General features: G+C 40.0%; 2 protein-coding genes across 3 annotated transcripts; both read left to right on the top strand.

Annotated features, from left to right (window-relative positions):
- Window positions 1-5,481: 5,481 nt before the first annotated feature.
- Window positions 5,482-16,241, top strand: LOC124880766 (UDP-glucuronosyltransferase 2C1-like). Of its 2 annotated transcripts, none has more exons than XM_047386106.1 (2): window positions 5,482-5,550; window positions 13,984-16,241. In XM_047386106.1, the coding sequence occupies exon 2, from the start codon at window positions 13,986-13,988 to the stop codon at window positions 15,567-15,569; it is 1,584 nt and encodes a 527-aa protein (XP_047242062.1). In that variant the 5' UTR covers window positions 5,482-5,550; window positions 13,984-13,985; the 3' UTR covers window positions 15,570-16,241. The 2 variants fall into 2 exon arrangements, with proteins under 2 accessions (XP_047242062.1, XP_047242061.1); XM_047386105.1 differs by lacking the exon at window positions 5,482-5,550 and adding an exon at window positions 9,449-9,505.
- Window positions 16,242-21,130: 4,889 nt separating this feature from the next.
- On the top strand, window positions 21,131-25,895 carry ugt5g1 (UDP glucuronosyltransferase 5 family, polypeptide G1). Its single transcript, XM_047386104.1, has 2 exons — window positions 21,131-21,188; window positions 24,003-25,895. Exon 2 carries the CDS (start codon window positions 24,005-24,007, stop codon window positions 25,589-25,591), a length of 1,587 nt encoding a protein of 528 aa, XP_047242060.1. The 5' UTR covers window positions 21,131-21,188; window positions 24,003-24,004; the 3' UTR covers window positions 25,592-25,895.
- Window positions 25,896-26,262: the final 367 nt, after the last annotated feature.

Here is a 26,262-nt window from a genome sequence, read left to right as displayed (position 1 = left end):
AAACACAGACAGGAGGCAGGCAGAAACATAGGGAAGCAGAATTTAGCAACAAATACAAGAAAGGACAAACAAAATTGAGGAGAAAACAGAGGGAGAACAGCTGGGAGCCGACTAGTGTGACATGTGGAAAACAGAACGACAATCCGACAATGACGGAGAGAAAACCAGGTGTATAAACACCACGAAGATGATTACTGGAACAATGAACTGGTTAGTCTGATGACGCTAAAGAGAGACAGATGGGAGGAACATGAACTGGGGTAACGGAGGGACGCTGATATGACAGAGAAACAATGAAGCACTGCAAAGGAATGTAGAGGACATAACTGGAGAGGATGAACTCAGGACAACACAGAGATGAGGCAACTAGCCACTAACAGAACAAAACAAACCACGATAGTACCTAGAAATGCAAAGTAAATGAGGCCTGAGGTGATACGTTAGAGTCACAGTCCTCCAGATCAGACAGAGAGGGTATCTTCTCAGGAACATAGGCGAATGACTTAGATCTGTGAGGTTGCATCAGAAAGAACCACATGGCTTTTGCAAGATGGTGGCATCAGAGGGAATGTAGAGGAACGGTGAGAAGAGCACAGAGTTCAAGGCAACTCTGAGTCTGTAAGGAATGGATTGGTCTGCGGGACGACATGCAGGAGTGAGATGAGTTCTTGTCTGATTCTCTTTTCCTTTGATGTAAGAGGATCTGTGGCTTCTCCAGGCTAAACCATGGGCAGGACTGAAGAGTGTAGTCATGCAGATGGAGGAAGGATCCAGTGGCTCCTCTTAGAGCTGGTGAGTTTCCAATGAAAATTTATCACAAGGTTTGCTTTTTCCTGTTGAAGTCAGAGATCTCTAAAGTTGCACTGGCAGTAACTCAAGGTGAGCCCAGAGACACAGGAGACGACCACATGCACAGAGCATAATCCAGAGAATGGGACGCCTTTGGACACATGAGTCCAAGATATTTACCTATACAGCACAGCATCATGTTTGTGTTGATGTACTAAGTTTGGTTATCAAACACCTCAGACCAACAGTCCAGCATGCTGGTGGAGGGGTGATAACTTGGGTTTGTTTTGAAGCCACAGGAGGATTTAGAGACCACCTCTATAAAAGAGGTTTTGGCAGCAGGCTGCTTTTTAACATACAGGTGCGTGCAGAAGGAGAGATATCAGATTTCCAAACAATTCGAAGTCCAAATTATTCTAGAGTCAGATGTCAGTCAGCTTGGCCCAAAAGAACAGAACACACCAGAATACCTGAAAAACAACAGAATCAAGGTGTGGACCAGTCAATGCCCAGAACTTGACCTGTGCAGAAACTAATGTCGGGTGACCTCCACAAAATGAGGTAATCCTCCAAATCAATGCAAAATGACCAAGCTACTGATGCTGGAGGTGGTTCTACAAGCCACTGCATCATGGGGTGTACTTAGTTCTTTCAATGACGCCAATGGAAGAACCAAAACACATCACTGGCTTGGATGTGGATGGTGTGGCTGTGGGAAACCAAATAAACACTTCTCAGGTGAGGGGGGGTCTTGTGAAAACATGTTTTGATTACCAGTAAACACCTGTAGCCAAGTGTCATGTCGTGCATGGCGTCTGAATCACTTGTGTGAACAGTGAACTAAAACGATGCGTATCATGATGCAGAACAATAAAAGGAAGGAAAAGGTTCTGGGCTGGCTAGTGTCTCCGGGGGCATTTTTTGGGCTTGGGGTCAAACTTTGTGGAAGGTGTGGTGAATGTGGAAAGAGTCTCATGAGAAAAACAGCATTGGTTGTTTTTATCTGCAGGCCTTCCTTTGTTTAAGTAGCCGCCATGGTAACAAATGTGTCCAACAGCTTCAGTCTCCATCTCCAGCAGGTGGTTATGAGACTTTAGGTTTTAAATGTGCATAAATGTGTGGAAGACGTTTCTGCTTCTGAAGGAGCATCCTACAGAGGCTAAAACTGGCAATTAGTAGAGAGTTGAGAACTTCATTCCAATTAAATAAATGATACATTACCACAAACTGGAGATGTGTTTCTAAATTCTAACAAGTTTACAATCCAACTATAAGGTGAAGATAGTTCAAAGTGTCGTAATATCAGTTTTACAACATTACAGTGAGGTCTCTTGGGAACCTCCTGGGTTATTCTGGACATTTCCAGGATTACCAGTCTGGTTGTAGATCCAAGGATGAGATCTTTGAACTTTAAAATTCAATCTGAACACCATCTGAAACCTAATCCAGGTTGCTTTAGCCAACCTTTGTGCTTGTAAAACCCAGCATCTCAGGTGGGAGAGTGTATCCGTCTGTGCTTCAGATCACCCTCCAGTTTATACAGTGCTGTCTGGATCAAATTAAACACTTACAGCTCCTTGCAGAAGGATTCATAGTCCTTAAACTTTTCCACATTTTGTCCCTTTACAACCAGGGAGCATTGGTGAACTTTAAGACTGACACTAAAAGTACCAGTAATAGTTTTTAGATTTATTTTTCATGTCTTTAAGTTGGAAACTATGTACTTCTTTTTTACAGAATTTTCCACAAATATCAACATCCCGAACTTTTTATTTTATTTTAAAAACTAAAAATAGAACCAAAATGGTGGTTGTTATCAAAGATTATACGATTTCTTTTTTCAAAAGGTCAAGTAACATTTGCGGTTCTAAATGATTTTTATGTAGCTGGACTGAGGTCAAAAATGGATCTCCTGGTCTAAAACGTTTCCTTACAGATAGGAAGAAAATTCATGCCCATGTTATTGACTCCAGCCAGCTAGTGGATGAGGGAGCTCAGAAATCCACACCTGAATCTGAAATTGACCAAGTTGATCTACTTCTTTCCCCTAATTTTAAGCAATCTGAAGCATTCAAAAGGACAACAAAGCACATGTCAGTCACAACAAAATCCAACAAACATTTTGCAAATCAGTCCTGGCCTGCTGGACTTTTATCACACTATGGTTTGATCATTAACTTAGACGTAAAGGAATTTTATCGACTTTCTATTTCAGGAGTGCCACCAACTCTCTAGCAGAATGCTGGGTTACATATTTGCAGAGCAGTCTAAACTTATAGGGAGTTATCTAGCGATAAGATGAGAAATTCATCACATTCCTCAAAAAACAGATAATGTAACACAAGTTAAAGTTATTTTTAAGATCCTGTAAATAAATGTTTGCCTCCTTAAAGATTTTGTTGCTGTTTTTCCTTTTTTCTCTCACTTTTTTTGATCGTCAAACTACTTTATAATCAGACAAATACAACCAATAAAAAATAAAAGTAAATACAAAATGCAGTTTTAAAATAACGATTTCAAATGACAACAAAAAGCTATCTAAACCACATTGTTAAATAATGAACTCTGACCTTAACTGAGGCAAATGAGGCCTTTAATAATAATGGCTCTCACTGTGGTTCACAGGAGTCCCAAAGCCTTAGAAATTACTTTTTAACCCTCTCCAGACTAATGCTGATAAATTTGCTTCTCCTCTGTGCTCTAATTTTGTCGAAATCAGATTTTTGAGATTATTTAGCCTACTTCATGTTGTCAGACAGGTTCTACTTAAGTGTAGTGATTCTACATAACAGGCCTGGGTGAGGGCAGTGAAACTGAAGCAAATAAAAATGTAGTAACAGTTAATTCATGATTCAACAAAGGGTTATTACTTTTTCAAACGGGACCAGGTCGTTTGGATAGCTCTTTTGATTTAGCAAATGAAATTATCATTTGAAAACAGGTTTTTGCATTTAGTCGGGTTCTATTTGTTTGATATTAAATTTTTTGATGTTCTTTAAGTGTGACAATAAAGCAAAAACTGAATAAATCTGTCAGGGGGGAGATACCTTTTAACAGCCCTGTATAAGATGGATGTAGTGCCCAAAACACAAAAAAAGGATTTTGAAACGTTGATCATAAAATTCCTTCTCTCCAAGTCATTGTTGAGAGGAGGAGGAGCAGGAACCCTCTGAAACAGCTCCCACTTCTTCTCAAAGGTACGGCTATTTTTATGTCTTATGCAAAATGTCAGCTCTCTTCCTGCTCATTGCATGTGTATCTCTTTCTGTTTGATTTTATTAGAGCTAAATCTGTTTAACCGGTGGACCATTTCATGCCATCTAGGCCTGGATTTGATCTGAAATTTTGGATTACACGTGAACAAACTATCTATGTTGTCTCATAAAACGTTTTTATTCTTCTGGGGAATAAATAGGATGTGGCTTAAGGAACTGCAGGCATCTTAGGAACATCAAGTCTCCATGAAAGCCATCAGACGCTATGTGTTTGTTTTAATCAGATGAGCACAAGATAAAGCATTTTGGCCACAAACTACAGGCAGGTCTAGTCAACCAAAGGATAAATATGTGTAGAAAAAAACCCACCTCACTCTCAATTTCAAGTGCAATGGAGGCCGTGTGATGCTGTGGGCTTGTTCCTCTTCCAAAGCCACTTGGTACCTTGTTATGGAAAGCATGGAGTCATGAACTCTTTAAAATACTGAAACATTTTAAATAAAAATGGGGTGGATTCTAGCAGAAAACTAAAAATACTTTAACACTGGGTGGAAAACGTATGGCCAGATCAACAGAGTTCAGAAAACACAAAACAAGCATCTTCCCTGTCATTACACTCCCCAGATCTAAAGCCAATAGAGAACCTGTAGGGTGATGCCGCATGATCAAGAGAAGGGTCCTGAGCTACTATCCTGCAACGTTTAGATGCATCCCTTCTCCAACACTCCTGAACCAAGCGAATGGCTTATTACCAGGCCTCTGCAGAGTGTGATGACATGCTGAGAAGGTAATTTATTTGAGGTGGGTTGGAGTAGGGAGTACATCTGGACTGGAGTTGGAGACCCCTGATCTAAAAAGAGGAATAGTCAAAGACCACTCTCTCTGTAAGCTCCAACCATGTGAAGTGTTATAGGAGAAAACTAAGTGATGTCCTATAGGCAAAAATCAGTTTTGGAGAAAATTTGTATCAGCAGCAGAAGCGTAAATAAGTGTGACTCAGGTGAGTTAAGAAAAAACTACATTTCATAATATGGGCTGAACTCAAATTAAAAGTTGGATTTTTAAATATATTTCAGTGTGAGATTATTCTACAGCAGTAAAAATGAATCTATTTTATTGCTTTTAACATATCTTTACCAGCAGTGCTGAAGTCCCCGCCAAACTTACCCTGCATATACAAGTGCATTGCAGGAATGAAGCTGATTATATTACACCACACTCTCAACATTTTACAGTTTCTTAGTTTATTTTTCAAAACCCACAAATGACTACTCTTTACTGTAGTTTCTTCATAAATGTTCTTCAAAGGTCTTTATGCAGTTTGAGTCACAGTCCTGTTCATCGCCCAGAGCTTTGCTCAGATCTTTATTCTTCTGCATAAATGTGACCTCTGTAACCACACAGCGTGACTTAAGAATGTGTGACTTTCTTGACTGAAACCATGTGGGACACATGAAGAAACCTTTGCATGTGATTGGCTCCTCCTACTCTTGTGATCAACAGCGTGAGTTCTTTGTAGGAACCCTTCCTTCTGCAGCACTTCACAGTAAGTAAAATTAACTTGCTTTACTTTATGCATACGTTCAAGCAACTAACTTCTTAAGAAATCTGTGTTACATAGTTTTGCTTACTCCTAAAATCACAGAAATCATTGCTTTCTGAACCTCTATTATGACAGAGCCCAATGCAAACTCTCTGTGTTGTGAATGTTGTAAAATCTTTACAGCAGCCACCTTTCTTTATTATTACCCACTCTTGCTCTCTGATTTGTATAACTCCTCAGAGGCCAAAGAGGGGAGGGGAAGGCTGCGGCTCACTGATATGACTGTGCTGGGACTCCATCTAATGCTGTAATCATGAACGCCTGCGTTATTTTCCCTCCGCTATGTGACCTTGCTGCTTCCTCCTTCCCTCTTTTCCCTGCCACTCCCGTCTCTCTCACTCTCTGGCCGTCTTCCAGCCTGGAGTTTCCCTCGTGTTGACCTGAAATGTGAAAGTTTTTGTTTTATTGCAGACGCACCTTTGTGGAGCTCATTTGTATACAACCAAAAGGGATGTAAGAGGGGATTTGGCTTCAGTAACCAGCTTGGAAAAACACAGATATTTAACTGTACAGCAGGGCTGGCCCAAAATCTTTTAGGGCCTTAAGCAGAATTTGATTTGGGGCCCTTCTTCCTCTTCAGAACATTACCACCCCTAACAAGGTGTTGGATAGGGGGTCAAGTTTATTTGCTGAGCTTAAACGCAAACAGTGTTAATGTCATTGTTATTATTGTTATTGTAGTAAGACTGCTGACGAAAACAAGCAGGAAACTGGAAAGCTACAACTTAGAAATTACGTAAACTAAGACATCCCACTTCTGACTTCCGAGTACAAAAAAACGGGAAATAATTACACTCCTAGCATCAGATTGCAACACAACAATCAAACAATGAAGATTATTCTTTGCACTTTTACAAAGTAAACTTCCAATTCCTTTAAATCTTACATTCAATTTTAAAATAGGGATGCACCAATATTAAAACTTGGGTGAATACCCGATATTTGCAGATATTATTTAAATTACATATATTTCCCTACCCTTTCAACATTGTGAACGAACAACCACACCACTGACATTGCTTCTCTGCTTCAGTAAAACACCTCAGTGAGCAGTGAGCCTTGTGGAAAAAATGACCTCTGTGTCACATTATATTCACATCCCAGGCAAACACAAACTCATGGATTACTAATTAGTTCCTAGAAACTCTAAAAAACATGAAAAAGTAAGTGATTAATTAATAAAGGCTTCAGTTACACTTATTTTAATAACAATTCTGGCTTTGGTGAGTTTGTTCAATACAGAATATCAAACCTTTCTTCCCTCCCTGAATACATGTACTGACATTTCTAAATATTTCAGTGTGTCTTTATGGCACTTAAATAAATGATCTATCTTGGGGTATTTTAAACCTCTTTCACAGGGATGGCAATAAATGTATCTGGCTCTAGAACCCCGCAGTAGATAATTTATTTTTTTAAAAATCACATCTGGTGACACAAACATGTGCTGATTGGGCTTAATGAGTGGACGTTTGGTTTTAAAGAAGCCAAGAAAAATGCTTGTGTTGACATTCTATGTAGGTGAAGGGGCTGCCAAGCAGCAGATCCCAGTAAGTTGCCTTTGTTCTACATGTTGACCCTTCTCTCACAAGCTCAGTAAAAGGTAATCTTTATGCTAATAAACACAACATATTACCACTTGCTGATGATCTGCAGGCCAGGTCAAACTCCTGGAAACAGATTTGACAATAAGGAGTTCAGGTATTTGCTTTACCTTTATATTAATGTCCTTACAAAAATTTTATTATAACTACCGATCTTATGTATAACAACACCTGGCCTCTTCTGTTTCAGTTGCATTTTTTGTTCAAGGAGTTCATCCAAAATATACATCCAAACATGGAGGTTGATCACAAATAGTGTCTCAGGACTGTGGTATAAACGGTGCTGAAAACAAATAGCAAAAAACAGAAAAAGATTTAATGTGGACAATAATGCAATTTTGTGAAAAGGTAAAGGGAAACCCATGCCAGTTTTAGCTCTGTACCTAATTCATACTCTAAGGCAGAAATGTGGGTATATTTCATGTGTAAACAAACGAAGTCCAATGGCCAGACTTGAAAGCTGTCTCTGATGGTTTATTTATTCATTTTCCCAAGCAATACACAATAAAAACACTGCTTCTCCTGCTCTGGTAAAACACTATAGGTCCACACCAGTGCATGCTGGTCCTGATCCTGTCCCTTTAAATGACACCCGTAGATCTTCCTGGCTTCCTAGCTGGAGAAGGAGGGGACTGCCATTGCAAACAGTAGCTCCGTTAAATTGTCCGTTAATAAACAGACTCTTTGTTTTTGTACAATTAAGCCCAAAACTATTCATACCCTGAACGATTTAAATTTATATACAACTTTTTAATGACAACATGTTTCTAATGGCTGGAAGTGATAGTAACTTTTTGAGGTGGCAAGAGTCCTGACATGAATCTGATAGAGAATTTGTGGAAGGAGCTAAAGATTTTACAGCAAAGTTGTTTTGTAAATGCACAAACAGGGAAGTCTATTTTCAGCTGTTTTTCTTTTCTTGCTGTTGTTGTAGCAATGCTTCTTGGAAATAAATCTGACACTTTTGGAAAGCCTGTTTATTTCCCCTGAAATGGTGGCCCATTTGTAAGGAAAATGCATTTGTGGTTTTAGTAGCAGAGCTGAGTATGTGGGTTACACCCATAATAAACCTGTCAGATCCTCTCTTCCAATGCCAACAAGGTTTATTCTGCTATTGACTCTTGTTTGGTCGTTTATTGGATTGGATGATTGAACTTGAAGAAAGAAGAGACAGATTGACCATTTAACAAATTAGAGCCTCAGTGCAATGCTCATTGCATCCCTCAACCACCTTTTCTTCTAAGTCAGTCCATATGGTTGTTTCTGATTATTTTAGCACGAACAGCATGTCCAAGCTAAAGCCACAGGTGTTTCTAGAGGTTGAGGTCAGGACTGGCAAGCTGTTCCATCCTCTTTGGTCCCAAATTCTAAAGGTTGGTTCTGGTGAACCCTGCTCTGGGAGAGGTAACGTTGACATCTTGGACGATAGAGTTCACTCCCTATGAGTGGAGATATGGTATTTTTGCGTAATCTTTTCATTACCTATCTCATGCATTACATATATCATGCAGTAAGGACAAGCTTTATTTTAACAGTGGGGAGATACCACCCCACACCTTCACATGTTCTTCAACCAAAGCTGTTTTTAGCTTTAGCAAAGAGGATTTAAGTCTTTCTTGGGTGCAACCTATATACTTAGCTCTGCTGCTGAACCCACAAATGCAATTTCTTAACAAATATGCCACCATTACAGGGGAAATAAATAGAATAAGCATTGTTACAATAAAGTAGAAACTGACTAAAACTACATTTTCTACCATGTAGTGCAAATTTCATATGGCCATTATCCTTTTCAAGATAAACCTTCATGACTTACCTTTAACCAAAAGACTGGACTTTGTCTCATTATCCCAAGGTGTCACTGTGTAAAAGCTAAGCTGGGTGCAAATAAATTGAGTTTGGCAAAGTGCAGTCACTGATAAAAGTACCTGAAGCATGAGCAATAAACATCTGATAACTTGAGTTTATGCTGAAAGAGCGGACATGAATTTAAAAAAATACAATAACTAATAACTCACAAAAACTGTTACCTCTGATTACCTCAAATCCAAATTAGAGCCAACATTTATCGCACTAATATATTTACATGAGTAACATAACACATTGATTTCAAACATGTGCCATGAACTCCTGTGACTTAATCTTTAATCTACATACTAGACTTTGCACCACAAGCTGATGGCATCTTTGCACAAAAGCTATGCTGTGTGCAAATAAATGTCAAATATTATCCTGGCTCACTGGAGACCGGCAGCACAAATTATACTCTGGGAATCGGGTTCAACAACAATCAGGTAAGTGTAAGCAACAACCAAAATATTGAAAATCAAAAAATACACACATACATGCTGGTTTGTGCAGCCCATTTAGGACCCATGACTAGGAGAAGCAAAATAGGCATGCCTGTGTGTATATACAGTCATTTTCAATAAATTTGAATATTACAGAAAAGTTCATTTATTTCAGTAACTGCATTTACTAAGTGAAACACATTATTTACAGTAATTACACACAAACTGATATTTCCAAGCCTCTATTTCTGTTAATTACAAGGTTTTTTTTTGACTAACAGCTAATGAAAACACAACATTCAAGATTCTTTATTGTCATTATGTCACCATAATGAAATTTTTTTGAGACCCAGCTCAAAAGATACACAGGTTATAGACACTAGAATATAACATCAGACCAATAAAAAAGAACATTTGTTATACATAAATATGGGGTAAATGAAAAGTATATTGAATATCTCCCTTAAGGTTGTTATTTTGAAAAGGTACTTGCGTACACATAAAAACACTTATACCCACACCCCCGACATAAAGACACAAAACTATAGACTCCATACACTCACTTCCCTTCCCCATACACACTCTATACTCCCAGGTCCAGGTACCGAAGCCCAGAGGGGCAACCAGCCCTCTGCCTGTCTCCAACCCCTTTATTCCAGGGTGGAGACTGGCAGCCCGCCCGAGCCACCAGTCTAGGCTAGAGCCGACACCGCCTGAACCCAGGCAACCCCAGCCCAGAACCCGACCTCCACGCTGACCCAGCCCCCATTGACTCCGTCCCTATCCAGACAGGACGCCACAAACAAAAAACAGGGGTCCACTTGGTCCAAACGAGCCCATCAACCGGAGTCGCCCCAGCATTAAACAGTCCCAACCCCCCGATGAATTCCAATTCTCAACCCCCCCATAAGGCCCAACATGAATTTTCCTAAAGGGCCACCCCCAACCAGGACACAGATATTGAGCAAATGCCCCCAAACAAAAATGCCATGAATCCCCTGCCCAGAGAGTCACGGTCCCACAAGAGAGCTTCACCCCTGAAAATCCAATGAAGACAAATCCATACAGTGGGAGCTCCACATACACCAGCCGGGTACACGCATCTGGGCCAACCAACCACCCCAGGCCGCACACAACCAGCCCCAATGCAGGTACAAGAAGCACTCACTCCACCCACACGACCACAACAGCAGCATCGCTCCAGGCTGGGGGCCAAAGCCACAAGAGGAAGCAATGGAGGAAGGCCATCAAAGCTCACCAAAGACCAGGCAACCCACCAACACCAAACCACAAACCAGGAGGTGCCAGAGCATGACAACCACACACGCCCCCCTCTGCATGGCATATCCCTGCCACACCAAGCTGGCCGGCCAGCCTGTCCACCAGAGAAAAGCCATACCCCCAATCGTCACCAAACACTGCCCAGCTTACTACCCCCGCAGCAACCAGACAGCAGCCGGTACCAACAGCCGGCACCAACAATCCCCTCCGCATTATCTATTGTTTCAATAGCAACAAAAACTGACTTCCCAACAAAATGCTTTTCACACTAATTGTGTATATATATATATATATATACACCTCATTCAAAGAGTTGTCTTTATTTTCATGACTATGAATATTGTAGCTTCACACTGAAGGCATCAAAACTATGAATTAACACATGTGGAATTATATACTGAACAAAAACGTGTAAAACAACTGAAAATATGTCTTATATTCTAGGTTCTTCAAAGTAGCCACCTTTTGCTTTGATTACTGCTCCGCACACTCTTGGCATTCTGTTGAAGAGCTTCAAGAGGTAGTCACCTGAAATGGTTTTCCAACAATTTTGAAGGAGTTCCCAGAGATGCTTAGCACTTGTTGGCCCTTTTGCCTTCAGTCTGCGGTCCAGCTCACCCCAAACCATTTCGATTGGGTTCAGGTCCGGTGACTGTGGAGGCCGGGTCATCTGGCGCAGCACCCCATCACTCTCCTTCTTGGTCAAATAGCCCTTACACAGCCTGCAGGTGTGTTTGGGGTCATTGTCCTGTTGAAAAATAAATGATGGTCCAACTAAACGCAAACTAGATGGAATAGCATGCCGCTGCAAGATGCTGTGGTAGCCATGCTGGTTCAGTATGCCTTCAATTTTGAATAAATCCCCAACAGTGTCACCAGCAAAGCACCCCCACACCATCACACCTCCTCCTCCATGCTTCATGGTTGGAACCAGTCATGTAGAGTCCATCCGTTCACCTCTTCTGCGCCGCACAAAGACACAGTGGTTGGAACCAAAGATCTCAAACTTGGACTCATCAGACCAAAGCACAGATTTCCACTGGTCTAATGTCCATTCCTTGTGTTCTTTAGCCCAAACAAGTCTCTTCTGCTTGTTGCCAGTCCTCAGCAGTGGTTTCCTAGCAGCTATTTTACCATGAAGGCCTGATTCACACAATCTCCTCTTAACAGTTGTTCTAGAGATGTGTCTGCTGCTAGACCTCTGTGTGGCATTGACCTGTTCTCTAATCTGAGCTGCTGTTAACCTGCGATTTCTGAGGCTGGTGACTCGGGTGAACTTATCGTCCGCAGCAGAGGTGACTCTTGGTCTTCCTTTCCTGGGGACATTCCTGTCCTCATGTGAGCCAGTTTCTGCACTTGGGGACACTTTCAAAGTTTTCCCAATTGTTCGGACTGACTGACCTTCATTTCTCAAAGTAATGATGGCCACTCGTTTTTGTTTACTTAGCTGCTTTTTCTTGCCATAATACAAATTTTAACAGTCTTTTCAGTTGGACTATCAGCTGTGTACTGTATCCACCTCCTGCACAACACAACTAATGGTCCCAACCCCATTTATAAGGCTTGAAATCCCACTTATTAAACCTGACAGGGCACACTTGTGAAATGAATGAGAAGGTGTGTCCAAACCTTTGGTCTGTGCTGTATATATATATATATATATATATATATATATATATATACAATTAGTGTGAAAAGCATATATATTAAAGCACATAGATAGATAGATAGATAGATAGATAGATAGATAGATAGATAGATAGATAGATAGATAGATAGATAGATAGATAGATAGATAGATAGATAGATAGATAGATAGATAGATAGATAGATAGATAGATAGATAGATAGATAGATAGATAGATAGATAGATAGATAGATAGATAGATAGATAGATAGATAGATAGATAGATAGATAGATAGATAGATAGATAGATAGATAGATAGATAGATAGATAGATAGATAGATAGATAGATAGATAGATAGATAGATAGATAGATAGATAGATAGATAGATAGATAGATAGATAGATAGATAGATGGGTAGGTTGAAAGCATTCTGAGTCACTGCACAGCTTTATAAACATTGACATGTCTTTGGAAAAACTAGTATGAATGTTTTTCTTTATTTTAACAGTTGTGATTAGACAAGACAATTCACATCCATTTCAGTTTTATGACATTATGTATGGTCCCTCTGTTTGTGGAGCTCTGCCAATTTGCTAACACATCATATCTCTACAAAATACTTGAAATTTGATAGTTCTGATATCATGAACAAATTACTTTTTATGTAACAGCAGCTCAGTGATGATCCAGAGTGCTGAGTGAATTTACTGAAATCAGGTGAAACAGCTAAGCTCTGAGCAAAAGCCTAGCTGAAACTGATGTTGCTATGAATAGTAGAAGCAAAAAACTTCCATCAGTGGGAGAAAATATGACTTGATGTGGTTGTTATGCAAATTAAAAAGAGATGAATGGTACTTAATATAGAAATAACATAAGAACCGATTGATTTTTTGGTTTTGGTATAGCAGGGTGAAAAACTATAACACAAAAATAAGGTCAGTCAGTCATTTTCTAATGCTTCATCCATAGTGGGTCGTTGGGATGCTGGTGCCTATCTCCAGCAGTCTATGGGCGGGAGGTGGGGTAAACCCTGGACAGGTCACCAGTCCATCGCAGGGCAACACAGACACACAAAGGACTAACAACTAAGCGCACACTTATTCACGCCTAAGGGCAACTTTTGAGAAGCCAATTAACCTAACAGTCATGTTTTTGGCCTGTGGGAGGAAGCCGGAGTACCCGGAGAGAACACACACATGCACGGGGCCTAAGGGACATGCACCATCACTTTACTGGTGGGTAAGGAGCCTCAACTGGTGTGTGAGGTTGAACTAGATATACTGTAGTTGGACTTATTATCCCACACAGCTTGGGCCAAACCCTTCTGAAAGTGAATCTGTTTTTGTACTTCTGCTCTTGACTATTGGTAAGAAACAGCATTGTAAGGCACATGGTTGTTCATAAGTTTGCTTATTACCAGATCACTTTAAGACAAAGGTTGGTGATTAATTTTGTAATCATATATTTAAATCAGAGTAAGCAGAATAAATTCAAAAAAATATAAGTTACTAAATGGACTTTAAAGATTAGCTAAAAATGTTTCTTATTTCGTTATGTGTTTATTTCCACAGAAATGTCCAACACAGTCTCTGTATTCTTGGCACTCCTCTGCTATCTGTTGCTCCAGTCCTTATCCTGTAGCGGTAGTAGGATCCTGGTGGTACCTGTTGATGGCAGCCACTGGATCAACATGAAGATAATTCTTGAAGAGCTTCACTCTCGGGGACATGAAATCACAGTTCTGCGCTCTGCCAAGAGCTGGTACATCCCCAGTAACTCCTCCATTTATACCTCCATTAATGTCCCAATGTTTGAGGACGAGGCAGACAGAGACTTTTACATCAAAATGCTCCAGGATGTCATGGATCGCCGCAGCTATCCCACTTTTATACGGACATTTTACCAACAGCACTTGCTTACATCCAAAATAGGAGATTGTCATAAGATGCTGGCTAGATCTGCTGCTAAAATTTTAGAGGACGCAGTGTTAATGAAAAAGTTGAAGGACACCAAGTTTGACCTAATGTTAACAGACCCTGCTTTCTCTTTAGGGGTCATTCTGGGTGCTTATCTAAAGCTGCCAAAGGTTTTTAATGTGCGGTGGATTAATAATGGAGAGGGTCATCAAACTGTAGCTCCCTCTCCTGTCTCCTATGTCCCTGTATCAGGTAGTGAACTTCACGATCAAATGAATTTTCTAGAGAGGACAAAGAATATGTTGCATTATCTCAACCGTGTTTATGAACAGTACTTCATCATCAATCCAGCGTACTCAGATCTATTCCAGAAACACTTCCCTCCTGGGACTGACTTGGTGTCTTTGGAGCTCTCAGCTGATATCTGGCTTTTCAGGGCAGATTTTGTTTTTGAATTTCCACGGCCCACTATGCCCAATGTGGTGTACGTAGGAGGGTTCCAGTGCAAAAAGGCCCATCCTCTCCCTGATGATTTGGAGGAATTCATGCAGAGTTCCGGGAAACATGGGGTGGTGGTCATGTCTCTGGGAACACTGGTGTCAGCTCTGCCTCCTGAGATCACAGAGGCCATTGCCGCTGCATTTGCTCAGCTCCCTCAGAAGGTGATTTGGAGGTTTGGAGGTGACAAACCTTCATCTCTGGGAAATAACACCCGGCTGGTAAAATGGCTTCCCCAGAATGATCTCCTGGGCCACCCCAAGACTCGTGTCTTTATAGCTCATGGAGGCACTAATGGTTTGTATGAGGCCATCTATCATGGTGTTCCTGTTCTGGGTTTGCCCCTCCTATTTGATCAGTTTGACAACTTATTAAGAATGAAGGTGCGCGGTGCAGTCCAGGTTGTGGAGGCCCGATCTTTGACCAAAGACAATTTCCTGGAGGCTCTAAAGGACGTTTTAGAGAATCCGTTTTACCGTAAAAATATCCAACGTCTTTCTCAGCTACACCGTGACCGACCAATGCCTCCAATGGACACTGCCATCTTCTGGATAGAGTACGTCATCAGGAACAAAGGAGCTGCCCATTTGCAGTCTGCAGGTTTTAGTCTGCCTTGGTATTCCTACTTCTGCCTAGACGTAGCAGTCGTTGTATTAGCCCTAATTGGAACCTCCATTTGGGTATCTGTCTTGGTCTGTAGGTTACTTTGTTGCAGGAACGGCAAGAAGATGAAGGCAGAGTAGTTCACCAAAAAGTATTGAATAACCTTAACAAATAATAACCGTATAGCCCTTAATTAAGAATATCTGATGACCTGAGATTGTGTTTAACAAGTAGTTATGTAAACTGGAGTGTCAACTGTCTTAGGTCATATTTACACAATATAAAAAGTGGATGTTTTACAGCAAAGTTGTTTTGTAAATGCACAAATGTAGGCTTAGCAGAAACAGTAGGAAAATCTATTTTGAGTTGTTTTTTTCTTTCTTTGTTTTAGCAATGCTTCTTGGGAATAAATCTAACCCTTTTTGAAAGCCTGATTATTTGTCCTGAAATGGTGGCTCCTTTGTTAGGAAAATGCATTTGTGGGTTTAGCAGCAAAGCTAATTATGTGGGTTGCATCCATAATAATCTTGTCAAATCCTCTCTTCCAATGTCAACATGACTTTAATTCAATTCAGTTTATTTATACAGTCATAATTAATAAGTTAGAATATGTATTCTGATGAGGCTCATTTGTCAGATTAAAAGTACCTTTAAAGATAAACAACCTTTAACTAGGTATTAAACATAATTTTTATTAAGTCCACATTTCAGTATAAAAAATTATGTATTTTAATTTTTTTAAATGTTGTGTTTTCATTAGCTGTAAGTTTAAAACCATCACAATTACCGGAAATAAAGGCTTGAAAACATCAGTCGATGTGTAATTCATCTATATAATGCATTTCACTTGGTGAACTGAGAAACTGAAATACATTTTTAAATAATATTTTAATTTATTGAAAATGTCTGTATAACGCAAGTTCACAACACATGTCATCTCACGGGCACTTTATAAAGCAAACTCAACTGAATCATACAGATTTCAAGTCAAGTACATACATTCCATTTGATCCTAATCATCAAATAGTGCAGTCAGATTCAGTTCATTATTCAAATTGGTTAATGATTGCAAAGAGTCAGTGACTTGCAGCATTCACTCCTCCTGGATGAGGAGATAGAGACAGAAAAAGAACACAGAAGCACTGATCCAGTAGTAGCTCCTTAATGGCTTAATCTTGGAGTTAAATACAGCAAAGCAGATGAACTCTGACACAATTTTCAATTCTGGAGTATGAAAGAGAGCACATACAGTTAGTCACAATAAATGCTCTGCCAGTAGCTATGTCTATGAGAGAGACAGAGTTAAACACTGAAAGACAGGGCCAAGTGTATCATCTGTAGAAGGAGAATGTTAAGGTGTTGGCAGCAGTAGCCCAGCCGGTGCCCCCCTCCCCCCCCCCCCTCCCCTCCAGGAAGGTGTCACAGCTAAAGACAGAGCCAGGTCAGATGTAGCTTCTAAAGAGATAAAAAACAGAGAGAACATAAAGTTAAAAGCTGAAATAACAGCAAATAATGCAAAATTGGAGAGTAGTATGAGAATGTAGCAGAGTGAGGGAAAATGATCATTATGTCCTCCAGCAGCCTAAATCTATAGTAGCATAACTACAGCGATAGCTCAGGATAACCTAAGCCACTATAACTATAAGCTTTATCAAAAAGGAAAGTTTTAAGCCTAGCCTTAAAAGTAGACAGGGTGTCTGCCTCACGGACAAAAACTGGGAGCTGGTTCCACAGGAGAGGAGCCTGATAACTAAAGGATCTGCCTCCCATTCTACTTCTAGAGACTCTAGGAACCACCAGTAAACCTGCAGTCTGAGAACAAAGTGCTCTGTTAGGAACATATGGAACAACCAGATCTCTGATGTATGATGGAGCTAGATCATTAAGGGCTTCATATGTGAGGAGGAGAATTTTAAATTCTATTCTGGATTTATCAGGGAGCCAGTGAAGGGAAACTAAAATAGGAAAATTGTGATCTCTCTTTTTCTTTTTCTTTTTCATCCAAAATCTTGCTGCAGCATTTTGGATCAGCTGAAGGCTTTTAACTGCATTTTGTGGACATCCTGAGAGTGAAGAATGACAACAGTCCAGCCTGACTAGTTTTTCAGCATCACTCCTAGAAAGAATATTTCTAATTTCAAGAAAATCCTAGAAACCTGTTTAATGTGGGATTTAAATGACATGTCCCATTCCAAAATAACACCAAGGTTTTTTACTTTATTATCCAAGGTCAGTTTAATACTATCTAGATTAATTGATTGACTAAGTTTATTTTTCAAAGACTCTGCTCCAAAGACAACAACTTCTGTCTTTTCTGAATTTAGAAGCAGAACATTTAAAGTCATCCAAGTTTTTATATCTTCAAGACATGCTTGTAGTCTATCTAACTGGTTGGGCTCATCAGGATTTGTGGATAAGTAAAGCTGAGTATCATCAGCGTAACAGTGAAAATGTATCCCATGCTGCCTGATAATTTTACCTATTGGAAGCATATATTTAGCAAAGAGAATTGGCCTAAGCACTGAACCATTTGGTACTACACAAGTAACCCTGGAGTTTGAAGATGATTTATCATTTACATAAACAAACTGGAATCTGTCAGACAAATAAGATTTAAACCAGCCTAGTGCTGCTCCCCTGATCCCTACACCATGTTCCAGCCCTTCTGAGAGAATATTGTTATAGACTGTATCAAATGGTCCATTATCTGAGGCCGTGAGAAAACCATTAGTGACTTTCAGCAGAGCTGTTTCAGTGCTATGATGAGTTCTGAAACATGGCTGAAACTCTTCAGATAACTACTGCGTAAATGCTCATACACTTGAATAGCAACTATTTTCTCAAGAACTTTAGATAAGAATGAAAAATTGGATACAGCTCTGTAATTTATGAAGTCATCTTTATCAAGCGAAGGTTCCTTAAGTAAAGGTTTAATTACAGCTACCTTATATGCTTTAAGATACATGTCTGTTTACTAAGGATGTATTAATCATATCTACAATGGGGGTGGTAATCAAATGAAACACTTCTTCAAATAATTTGGTTGGGATTGGGCGTAACATACAAGTTGAAGGTTTAGATGAAGCTAATATTTTTGATAATTTAGAAAGCTCCAACTGGATCAAAACAGTCCAAACAGATCAGATTTTACAGTTACCTCCAATGCTGTCTCACTTACTGAGGACATAGAAGTAATTGTTTTTGGGAGTATGCTAATGATTCTATTTTTAATAGAATACATTTTATTTATAAAAAGAATCCCCTAAAGTTACTACTGAAAGCTAAGAAAATTGATGGGTCAACAGAGCTATGACTGTGTAAGTTTAGCTACTGTATTAAAAAGAAACCTCTTCTATTAGTGATGAGAAATAAGCTGTTCTGCCTTGGCTAAGTGTCTTTTTTACAGCAGTAGGCTATTTTTCCAGTAGGAGTCCTCTAGGTGTGTAAAGCACCAATTTTCTCTCCAATTTTCTAACATTGTGCTTTAAAGTAAGTATCTCTTAATTAAACCAGGGATCGAGCCTCCTATGAATAATTACCTTCTTTTTCAAGGGGGCTACATTGTCTAATGTACCACGCAGTGAGGACGATAGAACACTATAACCAGAAAATCAATTTATGAAAGGGAAAAAAACAATTACTGCCCTCAATTGTGCTTTTCTGTGATAATGAGGGAATTAAAAATGGAACACATTATTTAAAGGTTGTTACAGCATTGTCTGATAATGATCTACTCTATTGAAATTCCATTTCAAGTGTGGAGTACTCATTTAAATTAAACTAAAAGGTTTTTAATGTCAGCACAAGGTCCAGAGAATGAAAACAAAAGTGGGTAGGTTTGCAGATGTTTTGAATAAAGTCAATCGAGTCAACATAAATGTTAAAATCACCCACTATAAAGGCCTTATCTGTATTTAACACTAAATCAAATAAGTCTGAGAACTGATATAAAATTGAGGGTAAGGGCCCGGTGGATGAGACAAAATAACAAACAGAAGTAGTTTTAGTGCTTTGCAATATGGATGAGAAAAACTAAGGAATACATATTCAAAAGAGTTGTAGACATTAATGGGTCTGGGACTAATCAATAAATCGGACTGAAAGATGGTTGCTACTTCTCCTCCTCGCCCAGTATTTCGAGGTATTGGAAAATTTAAATAATTAGAAGGAGTTGACTCATTTACAGTAACATAATCCTTTTGCTGCAGCCAGGTTTCTGTGAGACACAATAAATCAGTCTGATTGTCAAAAATCAAGTTATTAACTAACAAAGTCTTTGAAGAGAAAGATCTTATGTTCAGTAAGCCACATTTAATTGTTTTACTTTGCTGTTCAGTCTGAGTTGTGTTTATTTTTATTCAATTTTCATGGTTTGTTCCTTATAAATAATTGTTTAATTTATTTGATTTTGGCCATGGGCAAGACACTGTCTTAACGTGGTAATGGGTGGGTAGCAGTACAAAAGCCTCAAAGAGGTGTGTTAAACTACAACACCTGCTTCCTGGTCTGGACCCTGGGTTATTCTGCTACTTCTTTGATTGTTTATTTGATTGGATGATTGATCTTGAAGAAACAAGATACAGATTGATAATTCAACTATTTCATTGAACAAACAGGGACTCAGTAGTGTGAACTGTGTAAAATGATGACAGCCTGACACCTTCTTATCATGCTGGTCACCAGCTTGGTCACACACTGCTGTGGCATGGCATCCCAACCCTTAACCACCATTTGTCCTAACTCAGCCCACATGGTTGTGTTGGTAATTTCAGCACAAACAGCACGTCCAAGCTAAACCCACAGGTGTTGAGGTCAGGACTAGCAAGCCGATCCATCTTCTTCCCTCCCAAATTCTGAAGCTAGGTTCTGGGTAACCCCGCTCTGGGGGGGAGGAGTTCACTCCCTATGAGTGGAGATGTAGGACTGTTGCCTAATCTTATGATTGCATATCTCTGTATTGAGATTACCTCCAATGAGAACATGCTTTATTTTAACAGTGGGGAGAGACCACACCACACCATCACACTTTCTCCACCCATAGCTTTAGGAGAGAGGATTTGATACGTTTTTCTTTGGTGCAACCCACATACTTGCCTCTGCTGCTGAACCTATAAACGCAATTTTTTAACAAACATGCCACCATCACAAACAAAATAAAAAGAGCAGAATAAGCATTGTTACAACAAAGTAGAAACTGACCAAAAGTACATTTTCTACCATACAGTGCTAAATGATTATATCATACTGCATCATATAACTAATGTCCTTTTCAAGATAAACTTTCATGACTTACCTTTAACCCAAAGACTGGACTATGACTCTTACTGTCAAGGTGTCACTATGTAAAAACTGAGCTGGGTGCAAATACATTCAGTATGGCAAAGTGCAGTCACTGATAAAAGTACCTGAAGCATGAGCAATAAACATCTGATTACTTGAGTTTATGCTGAAAGAGCAGACATGATTTAAAAAAATACAATAACTAATAACTCACAAAAACTGTTACCTCTGATTAACTCAAAGCTAAATTAGAGCCTACATTTTTTGCACTAATATATGAGTAACATACACATTGATTTCAAACATATCCCATGAACTCCTGTGACCTAATCTTTAATCTACGTTGTGGACTTTGCACCACAAACTGAGGGAATCTGTGTACAAAAGTTCTGTTGTGTGCGATTACATGTCAAATATTATCCTGGCTCACTGAGGACAGCACAAATTATTCCCTGGGAATCGGGTTCAACAACAATCAGGTGAGATAATTAACAAACGCCTTATATAAACAACCACTAACAATCAACAGATTACAGAAGCTGGCAAGATGCAGAATCAATTTCAGTCTGGATAAAATGTGGTTTGAAGCTTATCTTTTCCTTCCGTAGTCACTGCTGTGTTCATTGTGTGGCATGTGTCCTTGTAGTCAATTTTAGACATTTAACAATTACAGTGTAATCAACAACCAGAATATTGGAAACAAAAATCCACACATACATACTGGTTTTTGCAGCCTACTGAGGACCCATGACTAGGAGCAGCATAAAAGGCAGAAAGGTTTATTTATTTCAGTAATTTCATTCACTCAGTTAAAAACATTATTTAGATTAATTACATGCAGACTGATGTTTTCAAGCCTATATTTCTGGTAATTATAAGCTTTTTGCTAATAGTGTGTGCAGCTTGACTTTAATATATATTCAGATATTCTGAAGAGGTTTGTTAGTGAACATTAGTGAACAAACACCAACATGATGACTAAGGAACACAGGTCAGGGATAATGTGGAGAAGTGTAAAGAAGTATTAAGTAATATAACAATGTTCCAAGCTATGAAACAGCAAACATGAGGACAGCTACCCCAAATATATGGCCTGAGATATAAGACTGAGATTATAGCATACTGATGCATTACAATGGCAGAGTTAAAGTTCATATCTTAACCTAGTTGGAAATCTGAGGCAGGAAAAATTTACATTTACAGACTTTCAGAGCTCGATTTATCCTGCAAAGTTGAATTGGCAAACATTTTTATTCTGTCGATGTGCAAAACTGCAGCTGTAAATACAACAACAGGTGGTTCTACATGATATTAACTCAAGGAGGATGAATACAAATGAATGACACATTTTTCAGATTTTTATTTGTAAGAATAAGAAAATAATTAAAACTATATGTCATTTTTCTTTTGCTTCACAATGATGTACTGCTTTGTGTTATTGTTGCACACAAAATGCAATATGGTTTATGGATCTAATGCAGTGTTTTTTAACCCTGATCCTTAAGGCACAATGCCCTGCATGTTTGAGATGTGTCTCTTCTTTCACAAACCTGAATTAAATTAATAGCTGGCTTTTGCTGAAGTACAATCATCTGAATCAGGTTTGTGAAAGCAGAGATACATCTAAAACATGCAGGGCAGTGTGCCTTGAGGACGAGGGTTGAAAAACACTGATCCAATGTGACAAAATCTTAAAAAGCTCAAGGGAAATGAATACATTTGCAAAGGACTGTATATATTGTTTTACTGGCAGCAAAAACTGACTTCCAAGAAAAATGCTGTTCACACTAAATATGTATATAAATAAATCACATCATTTATAATGTTACTTTTAGGTTAATCAACTACATCAAGTGTTAAAATAACATTGTAACAACCTGAATAATTCTTTTGAGTTACACACAGACAAACCACAGTGCACCTTTATGAACCCATGCTGGTGACAGGGACTGTCCCAAGTGATGGTAAAGCTGAGATTAACTGATAAGCTTTCTGAGTCACTGCACAGCTTTTTAAACATTGACATGTCTTTGGAAAAACTAGTATGAATGTTTTTCTTTATTTTAACAGTTGTGATTAGACAAGACAATTCACATCCATTTCAGTTTTATGACATTATGTATGGTCCCTCTGTTTGTGGAGCTCTGCCAATTTGCTAACACATCATATCTCTACAAAATACTTGTAATTTGATAGTTCTGACATCAGAAACAAATCACATGTGTGAATGCTTCTGTCTGGGCACTCCAGCTTTCTTCCAAAGTCCAAAAACATGACTGGGTTATTGGGCTCTCTAAATTGCTGTTTGGTATGAGTGTGTGCTTGGCTGTTTGTCTTGTGTGTCTCTGCGTTGCCCTGTGATGGACTGGTAACTTGTCCAGGGTGTACCCTGCCTCTTGCCCAATGACCACCGGAGATAGGCACCATTAAGTTAAAATTGGTAATTTATTTCCAAAGATCTCCCCAAGTGTTTGCATTATTTTATTGTAATCTCTAATGTCAATCCCTCTCCACAGAATTGCCACCTTAACGTACTGACAAGGTACCATTTTGATTCAGGGGTCTATGTTGTCAGGGGCTTTAGCCCATGGTAGGGTCTCCCATGGTAAATTGTCCTCAGAGTAGGTGTAAGACAAAGACTGATTCAAAAACTTTGGTGGCAAACCACAGAAAAAGGTAAACCTCACCTGGATTAGGGAGACTGGGACAACCCCTAAAGCTAAGCCTTGCGTGGTCAAGCTTTGGCTCCTAGGGCTCAGACAGGCTTAGGTCAAAAAAAGCTACAGGAAGTACAGTTTATGTGGGTGTACCACATAAACTGAGAGACATCAAGGTTAGGTGGTATGGGAGTATAATGGCAATGGGCAAGGCGAGGGTCGGGAACTCAGCACCCCAATTCCTGGTATCACAATGTGACCTTAGGGACATGCACCATCACATCACTAGTGGTTAAGGAGCTGCGACTGGTGTGTGAGGTTGAATTAGGTATACTGTATTTGGACTTATTATCCAACACAGCTTGGGCCCAATCACTCTGAAAGTGAATCTGAGTGATATTTTGTTTTGGCACTTCTGCTCTTGACTGTTCTTTAGTAGCACCATGTTTAGGCACAAGGTTGTTCATAAGTTTGCTTAGTACCAGGTCACTTTAAGACAAAGGTTGATTATAAATTTTTTAATCATACATTTAAATCAGAGTAAGCAGAATAAATTGAAAAAATTCCAAGTTACTAAATTTACTTTAAAGATTAGCTAAATATGTTTGTCATTTCGTTATGTGTTTTTTTCCACAGAAATGTCCAACACGGTCTCTGTATTCTTGGCACTCCTCTGCTATCTGCTGCTCCAGTCCTCATCCTGTAGCGGCAGTAGGATCCTGGTGGTACCTGTTGATGGCAGCCACTGGATCAACATGAAGATAATCCTTGAAGAGCTTCACTCTCGGGGACATGAAATCACAGTTCTGCGCTCTGCCAAGAGCTGGTACATCCCCAGTAACTCCTCCATTTATACCTCCATCAATGTCCCAATGTTGGAAGATGATTCAGACAGAGACTTTTCAATCAAAATGCTCCAAGATGTCATGAATCGCCGCAGCTTTTCCACTTTTATAAGCACGTTCTACCAACAGCACTTGCTCACATCTGCAATAGGAGATGGTCATAAGATGCTGGCTAGATGTGCTGCTAAAATTTTAGAGGACGCAATGTTAGTAAATAAGTTACAGGATACTAAATATGACATAATGTTGACAGACCCTGCCCTTACTTTAGGGGTTATACTGGGCGCTTACCTCAAGCTGCCAATGGTTTTTAATGTTCGTTGGATTAATACAGGGGAGGGACACTTAACAATAGCTCCCTCTCCTGTCTCCTATCTCCCTGTACCAGGAAGTGAGCTTCACAATCAGATGGATTTTCTAGAGAGGATAAAGAATATGTTACATTTTCTCTACAGTGTTTATGACCAATACTTCATCATTAACCCAGCCTACTCAGATCTATTCCAGAAACACTTCCCTCCTGGGACTGACCTGGTGTCTTTGGAGCTCTCAGCTGATATCTGGCTTTTCAGGGCAGATTTTGTTTTTGAATTTCCACGGCCCACTATGCCCAATGTGGTGTACGTAGGAGGGTTCCAGTGCAAAAAGGCCCATCCTCTCCCTGATGATTTGGAGGAATTCATGCAGAGTTCCGGGAAACATGGGGTGGTGGTCATGTCTCTGGGAACACTGGTGTCAGCTCTGCCTCCTGAGATCACAGAGGCCATTGCCGCTGCATTTGCTCAGCTCCCTCAGAAAGTGATTTGGAGGTTTGGAGGTGACAAACCTTCATCTCTGGGAAATAACACCCGGCTGGTAAAATGGTTTCCCCAGAATGATCTCCTGGGCCACCCCAAGACTCGTGTCTTTATAGCCCATGGAGGCACTAATGGTTTGTATGAGGCCATCTATCATGGTGTTCCTGTTCTGGGTTTGCCCCTCCTATTTGATCAGTTTGACAACTTATTAAGAATGAAGGTGCGCGGTGCAGTCCGGGTTGTGGAGGCCCGATCTTTGACCAAAGACAATTTCCTGGAGGCTCTAAAGGACGTTTTAGAGAATCCGTTTTACCGTAAAAATATCCAACGTCTTTCTCAGCTACACCGTGACCGACCAATGCCTCCAATGGACACTGCCATCTTCTGGATAGAGTACGTCATCAGAAACAAAGGAGCTGCCCATCTGCAGTCCGCAGGTTTTAGTCTGCCTTGGTATTCCTACTTCTGCCTAGATGTAGCAGTCTTTTTTTTAGCCATAACTGGAGCTTCCATCTGCAGCTCTGTCTTTGCCTGTAGGGTGCTCTGCTGCAGAAGATCCAGCAAGAAAAGGAAAACAGAATAACCCTTTGTAAAAACTGTTCAATTTCTTGATGAACTACAAGTACTTATTATCCTTAAATAGGATCTTTCAGCACATGAAAACAAAAGAAAGCTGGTGGACCTGATAATGTCTCCCCATCATGCCTGAAAGCCTGTGCACATCAACTCGTCCCTATCTTCACCCTGATCTTCAACAAGTTACTGGAGACGTGTGAGGTCCCCTCCTGCTTCAAACGATCCACCATCATCCCGGTGCCCAAGAAACCCACCATCCTAGGATTAAATGACTACAGGCCTGTAGCCCTGACGTCTGTGGTCATGAAATCCTTTAAGTGGCTAATGTTGAAGCACCTGAAAGACATCACAGGCCTCCTGCTGGACCCCCTGCAGTTTGCCTGCCAAGCAAACAGGTCGGCAGATGATGCTGTTAACTTAGGTCTACACTTCATCCTGCAACACCTCGACCACCCAGGGACGTACGCCAGGATCCTGTTTATAGACTTCAGCTCGGCCTTCAACACCATCATACCAGACATCCTCCACCAGAAGCTCACCCAGCTCAACGTTCCGGCCTCCACTTGTCAGTGGATCAACAGCTTCCTGACAGACAGATAGCAGCAGGTGAGACTGGGGAGCATCTTCTCCCGCAGCAGATCAATAAGTACTGGTGCCCCCCAGGGGTGAGTTCTATCC

Source organism: Girardinichthys multiradiatus, chromosome 14 (assembly GCF_021462225.1).
Source record: "Girardinichthys multiradiatus isolate DD_20200921_A chromosome 14, DD_fGirMul_XY1, whole genome shotgun sequence".
Taxonomy (NCBI): Eukaryota; Metazoa; Chordata; class Actinopteri; order Cyprinodontiformes; family Goodeidae; genus Girardinichthys; species Girardinichthys multiradiatus.
This window is presented reverse-complemented; position numbering and strand designations above follow the sequence as displayed.

Bases quoted from the DNA above. Each gene is read 5' to 3' on its own strand.
- LOC124880766 (XM_047386106.1), top strand. From the start codon at position 13,986: ATGTCCAACACAGTCTCTGTATTCTTGGCACTCCTCTGCTATCTGTTG.
- ugt5g1 (XM_047386104.1), top strand. From the start codon at position 24,005: ATGTCCAACACGGTCTCTGTATTCTTGGCACTCCTCTGCTATCTGCTG.